Source organism: Equus caballus, chromosome 1 (genome assembly GCF_041296265.1).
Source record: "Equus caballus isolate H_3958 breed thoroughbred chromosome 1, TB-T2T, whole genome shotgun sequence".
Classification (NCBI taxonomy): Eukaryota; Metazoa; Chordata; class Mammalia; order Perissodactyla; family Equidae; genus Equus; species Equus caballus.
Window position 1 is genome coordinate 176,899,935 of NC_091684.1, and position 10,040 is coordinate 176,909,974.

Below are 10,040 nucleotides of genomic sequence, written 5' to 3' on the forward strand. Positions count from 1 at the left end.
AAGGAAAAAAAAAAGCCTGTCAACCAAGAATACTATACCTGGTGAAATTGCCCTGCAAAAACATGGAGAAACACAGATATCCCCAGATAAACAAAAGCTAAGAGAATTCATCATTAGTAGATCTGCCCAAAAGAAATTCTAAAGGGAGTCCTTCAGGCTGAAACAAGGGCATTAGATGGCCACTTGAGTCCAAATGAAGAAACAAAGATCTCTGGTAAAAAGAACTACAAAGATAAATATAAAAGCTAGTAATAGTCTATTCTGTGTTTGTAACTCTCCTTTTTGTTTGCTATATGATTTAAAATACATAAATGCATAATAATAAATACTTATTAAATAATAAATGCATCAAACAATAATGGTAAAACTTATGGGCACACATGTATAAAGATGTAGTATGTCACATTAACAACATTAAGAGGAATGGAACTGAACAGGAGTTAATAAACAAATTAAAAAAAATGCAGGGTAGAAGATCAGTTGCGTTTCTATATACCAGCAATGAACAATCCAAAATGGAAATTAAGAAAACAATTCCACTTACAATAGCAATAAAAGAATAAAATACCTAGGACTAAATCTAACCAAGGAGGTGAACAAATCATACATGACAACTACAAAACGTTACTGAAATAAATTGAAGGAGGACTAATTAAATAGAAAGACATTCCATGTTCATGGATTGGAAACCATATAGTGTTAAGATGGCAATACTCTTCAAAGCCACCTACAGAGTCAATGCCATCTCTATCAAAATTCCAACGGCCATTTTTGCTGAACTGGAAAAGCCAATTCTAAAATTCATGTGGAATTTCAAGGGTCCCCAATTAGCCAAAACAACATTGAAAAAGAAAAAGAAAGTTGGAGGACTCGTACTTCTTGATTTCAAAATATACTACAAAGCTGAGGTTGGCCCCGTGGCACAGTGGTTAAGTTTACATGTTCTGCTTTGGTGACCTGGGATTCACCGGTTCGGATCCCAGGTGCGGACATACACACCACTTGTCAAGACATGATGTGGTAGCCATCCCATGAATAAGTAGCAGAAGATGGGCACAGATGTTAGCTCAGGGCCAGTCCTCCTCAGCAAAAAGGAGGAGGATTGACAGCTGATGAAGATTCAGGGCTAATCTTCCTCAAACAAACAAACAAGAAAACTTACTACAAAGCTACAGCAATCAAACACAGCGTGGTACTACATAAGGATGGACATATAGACCAATGGAATAGAACTGAGAACCCAGAAATAAACCTGAACCAATTGATTTTTGACAAGGGTGCCAAGACCATTCAGTAGGGAAAGAATAATATCTTCAATAAATGGCGCTGGTACAACCTGATAACTACATGAAGAGAATGTAGTCGGATCCCTACCTAACTCCATACACAATAATTAGTTCAAAATGGATCAACAGCCTAAATATCAGAGCTTAAACCATAAAACTCTTAGAAGAAAACATAGAGTAAATCTTCACAACCTCTGATTTGGCACTGGATTCTTAGATTTGAGACCAAAAGCACAAGCAACAAAAGATAAAATAGATAAATTGGATTTCATAAAAATTAAAATGTTCTATGTACTAAAGATAGTATCAAGAAAGTGAAAAGACAATCTACAGAATGAGAGAAAATATTTACAAATCATATATCTGATAAAGGTTGAGTATCCAGAATATATAAAGAACTCTTACAACTCAACAACAAAAAGACAAACAACTCAATTAAGAAATGGGCAACGATTTGAACTGACATTTTCCCAAGATATACAAATGACCTGCAAAAAGAGGAAAAGATACAAACATCAGTAGTTATTAAGGAAATGCAAATCAAAAGCACAATGACATATCACTTCATAACAACCTGAATGGCTATAATCAAAAAGAAAGAAAGAAGAATAACAAGTGTTGGCAAAGATGTGGACAAATGGGAACCCTTGTACATTGCTGGTGGGAATGTAAAATGGTGCAACCACTGAGGTAAAAAGTTTGGTGGTTCCTCAAAAATGTAAACATAGGATTACCATATGACCTAGAAGTGCCACTCCTAGGTGTGTATCCAAGAGAAATGAAAACGTATGATCCACACAGAAATTTATCCACAAACATTTATAGCAGCATTAGTCATAATAGCCAAAATGTGGGAAAAACCCAAATGTCTACCCACAGATGAATGGATAAATTATAGTATATGTATACAAAGGAATATTACTTACCTATAAAAAGAATGAATATTGACACATGCCACAGCTGGATGGACCTCAAAATCATTATGCTAAGTGAAAGAACCCGGATACAACAGGTCAAATACCAATTGATTCCATTTATGTGACATATCCAGAATATGTAAATCCACAGAGAGAGATAGAAGATTATAGGCTGCCAGGGGGCGGGGCCGGGGGTTGGAGACAGAGGAGGGAAAGTGACTCAGTACTCACTGTGCTGTGGACCTACAGCTTACCAGGTATGGTTGGTTGGTCTTCTGGGTGATGAAAAAGTTTCAAAACTAGCAAGAGGTAGTAGTTCCACAATATTTTGAATGCACTAAATGCCACTGAGTTGTACTTTAAAATAGTTAACTATATGTTATGTGAATTTCACCTCAATTTTTAATAAAGGCTGGTAGACTTATGTTTAGCATAACTCCCTTTGAATTTTAAAAAATGCAGATATACATGAGAGAAAAATGTTAGATCATACTTCAAGACATTAAAGATGATTATCAATGAGTGATGGGAAATCAGGTAATTTTAATTGTTTCCTCTTTGCTTAAATTATTTTTAAAATTTTCCAACAATGTTAGGAAATAGTTGCATGTTGAATTCTTTAGTATCTGGGAAAGAAATATGATAGTGATATTGACTACCAGATTTTTAGGAGCATGAGGAAGATGCTTAAATTGTAGAGTTAAACAAGGACAAAAGAAAACTGTATTGTGTATATAATATGATCCCAAGTATTTAAAATGCACTGCTCATGGTAACAGGCTCTCTGCTGGTGAGAGGAAGATGAGTGGCATTGTTTCTTTCTACTTTCCATATTTTCTTAACAAACATTTACCACCACTATAATCAGAAAAGTGATTTTATTTTTAAAATGTCTACTACTGGCTAAGCTAGGTGCAACAAGGTAGAGGTTTGATAAATGTACTTGGTTTGATAAGGAGAATATTTACACTGGAATCATGGATTTTGATACAGAATACTCCTCATAGAAAAACTGTAAACTACAGAAAATGTAAAGAGGGAAACTGAAATCACCAGGCCGTAAGCACTCAGATATGCTTGGTTGTGCTCTGAAGAGGATTGGGGTTGGTCTGCTTAGAAACAACAGTCCTTCACTTCCATCATAGCGAGATCATCGGCAGAGTTTGTTGAGCAAACGAGAGTCTATTATGTGCCGGGCCAGCTCCATTAGAAGTGTGGCTTTCTAGATGGAGAACAGAGAATATTGAAAGGATAATTATTGGTCTTTGGTTGCCTGGTAAGCTGTCTCACTTCACACGGTATCGGCAATTTAGTCATCTGAACTTCCTTTGAGAACTCAGCCCTTTCCCAGTCTTAGTGCATGTGGTTTGGGTGGGACTGACTCCAGCCTACCCAAAGGAAACTGACCTAGGCTTGAGTTAATTAGTAGCTTCAATTCCTAGGGTCATAATGATTTGTTAATTTAGGCCAATAAAGGTCAAGTGCAGGTCTTTTGTTAAAAACATGGACAAGAGAAATGTAATCTATCACTCTGAGCATTTGTAACTTAAAAAGAGATGTTAAAAATCCCCTAGGAAGGAAGCTGTGCTGATGAATGGGTTGCTACATGGATTTGGTAGATGGTGGCCATGCTTTGTTCTCATCTTGTGCATCCCTCTACTACGGTCCTTCCCATACTGTGCTGTGGTCACTGATGCTTCTGTCTCCTCCATCAGACAGACAGCTCTCTAAGGGAAGGAGACACATCTCCACTATGTTTGGTCATGGCACAGAGAAGTGCCCTAACACACATTTGCTAAAGAAATCATCCTGATGGACTTAGCAACATGGAAATGAGGTATTGGTGGTTCCATCACTGGGGACTCAGGTTTCCGGGGCTCCAATACCTCTACTTGTCGATACCACAGCCCACAGTCTCCACTTTGTACCCTTGGGTTCCTGCTCTAGGCTGGAACAGGTGATCCGCCCTGAGTCATCCACTGTGGGTTCTGATGTGGTCACTGCATGATTCTCACATCACCACCCAGAGGATGTCATCAGGCAGAAGGAGTGGGGGCGGGGAAGGTTTCATAGAAAGCCATCTCTGATGAAACACCACACACCACAGGGGGACTTGAGGGCACAGATCCCATCTGTACCTCCTTCCTCTCCTCGGGGATAAAAGAGAGCAAGGAGGAAGCACCAGCCTCCCCAACCTGGGCAAACTTCTTGGAAAGATGCAGCCTCTCCTGCTCCTGCTGGCATTTTTACTGTCCCCTGGGGCAGAGGCAGGTGAGTGACCATCCCCGCCCTCAGATGCCCAACCCTTCCCCCCAAACACAGTGGGCTCAGATCTCCTGCCCCTTCTGCACATCCCTGATCCATCCATCCACCAGCAACATTCTGAATCCCAGCTCCCATCCCAACTCAGAATCCCATGTATGACGCTGGATAAATTACCAGCAGGAATGGCAGGGCAGAAGGCTGTTCTCAAGAAGAGCCAGTGGGTGCTATTCCCTCCCTAGGCCCTACGTTTGCCATCTGCAAAGTGGAACTTAACTGGAAGTGCATGGCAGAGGGAGGGAAACTGGAAAAGAGAAAATAATGAATTCCCCCGCAGAGGGCAGAGTGGGCCTGGCTTCCAGGTCTGGGATGACACAGATGCTCCCCTCTGTGTCTGCTTAGGAGAGAAGTCTGGAGCTCTGCAGACCCCAGAGTTGGTGGGACCACTGTCCCCAGAGGACTGCTGGTACCTTGCTCAGTCCAAGGCCCCTCAGTCCCTTCTCCAACTCTGCTTTTCTTCCCAGGCCTTTAGCAGCTCCCTTCTTTCCAGGATGCAGCCACTGTTTGCAGACCTGAACTTCTCTGCTTTCCAGAATCCCACAAGCACTGGCCCTACAAACTCTCCTTCAGGCCCATTGGGGGCCATTCCTTCATGCAGCCAACAAACAGCTTTTGGGCACCCACTATGTGTCAGGCCATGGGAAACAGGCTATGACAACATCTAGATCCCTAAACTTAAGTCCTCCCCACTGGAAACAGCATCATCCCAGACATCACAGGACAACAGGGCCTTAGAAAGTCTTTTGAAACCAAGCAAAGTCAGGAGATGAATTTTCAGGAGCCTCTAGGATTTTTCTGTCCCTAAGACGCATATGCTCACCTCCAATTATCTGTGGAGGACACATTCACAGGCCAAGCCTGTCCTCTTCCTTTTTCTAGAGGGAAAGCCCCACCCAAGCCCCTCTCAACTCCAGGCCATCTCGGGTTCCCAGATGCCCAGCAGTCCTGAGCCATCAAGGTGACGCATGCCTGGTGGACTGGTTGGGTGTGCACAAGCAGATAAGACTTTTCCTTCAGGGGAGATCATCGGGGGACATGAGGCCTGGCCCCACTCCCGCCCCTACATGGCATTTGTTCTGTCTCTGGAGAAAGAAAAAGGGAAGAGCTGCGGCGGTGTCCTCGTGAGAGAGGACTTTGTTCTGACAGCTGCTCACTGCTGGGGAAGGTGAGGCACCACAGAAAATTAACACCTCCTGGGACCCCTACAGGGACCCATGTCTTCTGCCCAGGGCCTGCAGCCTGGGGTAGCTCCCCTGGCTCCTGGTAACTCAAGGCCATGAGAGGACATGAGAGGGGCCATCTGACAGCGTGACTGGGTGATGGAAAGTGAGAATAGGACAGGCAAGCTTTGGCGTCAAAGGGTCAGAGGTGAGAGCTAGTGGCCCAGTTGAGAAGAGAGACCACACTGGGCAAATGAATCAGCTGTGGAGGATGAAACCATGCACTAGGGTCAAAAGGCAAACTCAGAGTCCTTTCACAATATTGCCTGAGGGCTGACAAAGCTCCTAGAATCCCCCCTCAGAGTCACCCACTGCCCAGTACTCCTGTTGTTTTGATTTCTCCACCTGCAGCCCTGCCCTGCCCCAGCTGTCACCTGCCCTTCATGGCTCTTGGGCTCGATCTCCTTTGACTCCATGCCCCCCGGCATCCCCACCCTGCTTTCTGTGTAGCTCAATCAAGGTGACCCTGGGGGCCCACAACATCCAGAAGCAGGAGAGGACCCAGCAGGTCATCCCTGTGAAGGAAGCCATCCCCCACCCACACTATAATTCTAAGAACCTCAACAATGACATCATGTTACTAAAGGTAAGCGAACCTCCACACTGCTCTTGCTGTCCTGGGTCCAGATTGCTTCCCCTCCCACTGGGACCTGTCCCTTCCCTCCTTCCCATCCTGGCCGCCTGACTAGTCCCAGTGGCTCAGGAGAGAGGGAAGTCAGTGCAGCCCCAACACAGTGTCCAGGCCCAGGAGGCCAGTGGCTGAGCTGGACCTTCTTGCCTCTTCTCATCAGCTGGAGAGAAAGGCCATGTGGACTGCAGCTGTGAGGCCCCTCAGCCTGCCCAGGGGCACAGCCCAGGTGAGGCCTGGAGAGGTATGCAGTGTGGCTGGCTGGGGAAGTGTCACCCCAATCGGCAGAGCATCGGACACTCTGCAGGAGGTGGAGCTGACCGTGCAGCAGGACCAGGTGTGCGAGTTCCTCTGGCACGATTACAACAAGACCACTCAGCTGTGTGTGGGGGACCCGAAGGAAAAGAAGTCTTCCTATAAGGTGAGACTGGGCATCTACCTAGCTTGGCTCTGGGGAGAGGGATGTTTTGGGACTTTCAAACCCAAGCAGTGGAGACTCCTTCACCTCCTACACTCTGATCTTTCTCCTGGAAAGAGAAGGCAGGCGAAGCCAGAGTGGGGAGTCATAGGCCTTCTGGGAGCCTACAAGGGGCCTGAGTAGCAACCAAACATGGTGCTCCATCCAGATCATGAATTTGCAACACTCTGCCCCACGCCGGGCAGCAGGTGTTAGAATACTGCTCCCTGGGTGTGCAGCAGTCAAACCAGGTGGCTCCTCAGAGCTGGCTCCCATCTTGGTTAAGTGGCTCACCTTCCATGCTGAGTGTCCTCCTCACCTGCCTGCTTCCATGTCCTTACATGGTAGACCAAAGCAGAGTCCCACAGTGCCCTCACGGGAGAGGATCTGGGACCCTGAAGAGGGAGCCGCCCCTTGAGTGAAATGAAGCCATGACAATGTCCAGGGTCAGGACTGGGCAGCTGAGGGCCCCAGAGGGGCCTGCCCTGCTCTCTGATCTCCCACATGGAGGCCAGGCCAGGCGGTCTTCACTGAGAGGGCACTTGGGATGCAGGTGGGAAGGAACAGGGAGCACAGATTCAATCCTCCCTGCTCTCTGTCCACAGGGGGACTCCGGGGGCCCTCTAGTGTGTAAGAACGTGATCCAGGGCATTGTCTCCTATGGACGAATACTCGGGATTCCTCCAGGGGCCTTCACCAAAGTCTCAAGTTTCCTGCCCTGGATAAAGAAAACCATGAAGGGGCCGGCACCGTGGCAGAGGGGTTAAGTTCGTGCGCTCCACTGCGGCTGCCCAGGGTTTCAACCCTTCAAATCCTGGGCACAGACATTGCACCGCTCATCAGACCATGCTGAGGCGGCATCCCACATGTCACAACTAGAAAGATCAACAACTAAGAATATACAACTATGCACTGGGTGGCTTTGGAGAGAAAAAAAAGGAAAAACGTAAAATCTTTAAAAAAAAAAAAAAGAAAACCATGAAAAGCCTCTAACTGTAGGAACCAGCCCACCTTCTCTGTAGCTGATCCACAATGACACCAGTAACTGAATAAATGTCTCTGACCTGAGCAGGAAGGGCTGGTTTCTTGTTTATTCACTGACCCTCATTCACAGGCACCAACTCTGTGCTTAGAAGGCCAATGACACAAATCTGCTGTTTTCTGCTTCTTCCTCTTCCCCCTCCCCCCACCACCTTGCCCAAACCTCATGCAAATCTGTTACCCAGCTCCTTCTGACCCTCACCTTTCTCTGGGCCTGCCCTTCTGCCAGGGCTGCAGCGGAGCACCATCAGGAAAAAACATGAACCTCTCTGGTGTTGGGGCTCAGGGTGAACTTTTGGCCTCCTTCCCTGTGTTATATGGCAGAGAGGAAGGGGGAGGACACCATGGGTCCCTGACACCCAGCAGGCACCCTGGGGCTGCAGCTCAATGGCATAGTCACACACACTGGGGAGCGCAGAGGTTGCCTGAGCAGGACATTTCTCTCCCATAGCCAGGGAGCTGGCGCGCAATTAGCTTGGGTCCCTGGAGAAGCTCCTCGTTCTCACCCAGGCTGAGTTTCCTCCCTGCCCTCCTGTGACCTTGGGGTCCAGCTTGCCCTCCAGTCTCCAGGCTGCCCCTTCTTCTCCATCCCTGCTTTCTACTGAGAGATCTCAGTGTCCACTAACTCCTGTCCCCTCCACACAAGCCTGATCTGAGTTGGCCCCTTCCTTATAACCCTCTTGCCTAAGACACCCAGAGCTCCGTGTGATTCCAGCAGGGCCTCTCCCCTGAGATGCCAGGCCAGCTCATGCCCTGTCCTAGAGTGCCACAAGGAACCAGGCTTGTTCTGGCAACAGGCAGGATCCATGGAGGACACAGCAGGCAGGCTGTCTCTCCAAAACCTCCGCCCCATCTCTCACTTGGTAAGGCCAGCTCAACTCCTCACATCCAGCCCAGTGTCCCCCGAAGTGCTCAGGGCGCATTGGTCTCTTGGTCATTCAGTAACCTGAGTACCTTTCAGCCTGTCCCTCTTAGTTACTGCTGGCCTCTAGGCTAAGACCCCTCACTGGTCACCTAGGCTGTCTCAGCCTTTTGAGTTAGCCCTACCCTCTCTGCAGTAGGACTGGAAAGCACAATTTTTCCATCAATAAAAAAACACACCCTGATTGAGGTCCTAGGTTCCCAGCACTGGGGATCCCCAGTGGACCTAATACAGACTCTGTCATCTGAACCCGAGGGACACTGACAGTGGGAGTTTCACCCAAATCATGTAACTCTCTCTGCCTCCTCACATGAGTGCACATGGCCTAGATCTCGTGGGAAATCCACAGGAATAAAGTACTTGCGTTCTGTTTCTATTGCTGGTCACAGTTCGTGTGAGCATGAGCACATGTGACTCTAGAGCAGCAGGCGTGGGATTTGCAAATGACAGCAGTCATTTAGTTTCTAGGGGTGAAGTCACCACACTCTGTCCACTGCAGCATTGTCTTCACCTAGAGGAGAGGTCAGCCCATAGGGAGGGAGAGGGGCAGCGAGGGCAGCCTTACCTTCATTTGCCTAAAAGTAGCAGGTAGGAATGTCATTGTACAGATTCAGATGGTAGGCAAAACTGTATTATGTATTTGCTTGAAGGCAACTAGAGTCAGACTCTAAACACCCATCCAACAGGAGTGGCAGGAAAGCTGATCCCTGTGGTTACTGTACCTCCTGCCTGCGGAGAATCAAACCAGAATCAGGGAGGTTCACATGGTCTGGAAAACTGGAGAAAGGCCTCTCCTCTGTAGACCATCATGGTCACTGCTGCATCCATAGTATCCAGACCACCCAAATTTTTTGACTTTGGGACGGTTTTGGCTTAGAGCCCACACATGTAGTATAGGATCCTTTGCTGAATGAGAATCTCCCTGTCTTGGGTTCAGCTCAGGAAACACTCCCAGCAGCCATCTCTCCAAGGGCTTGCCGCTCATATGGGGCACGACCTGGGAGCTGAGCATACATTCCAGCTCTGAGCTCCTGCTCCAAACACACACAGCACTACCCTCTCACCACAATGGGTATGTACTCTGTGGTCATGTAACCCTCTCAGGCACATCTTTCTCATCTTTTTGTGCACAAAGCAGGCAGCAACATAATCTCTTCATGACTGCAGACAGTTTCACAAGAGGAGAGCAGTGAGGACACACAGCTCTGATCTGGAGCCGAAAAAATATCTTTGTATCTAAGACATAC

At 47.1% G+C, this 10,040-nt stretch overlaps 1 protein-coding gene across 1 annotated transcript; it reads left to right on the plus strand.

Annotated features, from left to right (window-relative positions):
• Window positions 1-4,337: 4,337 nt before the first annotated feature.
• LOC100053001 (granzyme H) lies at window positions 4,338-7,898 on the plus strand. Its single transcript, XM_023623277.2, has 5 exons — window positions 4,338-4,474; window positions 5,543-5,690; window positions 6,196-6,331; window positions 6,537-6,794; window positions 7,436-7,898. Exons 1-5 carry the CDS (start codon window positions 4,420-4,422, stop codon window positions 7,595-7,597), a joined length of 759 nt encoding a protein of 252 aa, XP_023479045.2. The 5' UTR covers window positions 4,338-4,419; the 3' UTR covers window positions 7,598-7,898.
• The last annotated feature ends 2,142 nt before the right edge of the window (window positions 7,899-10,040 follow it).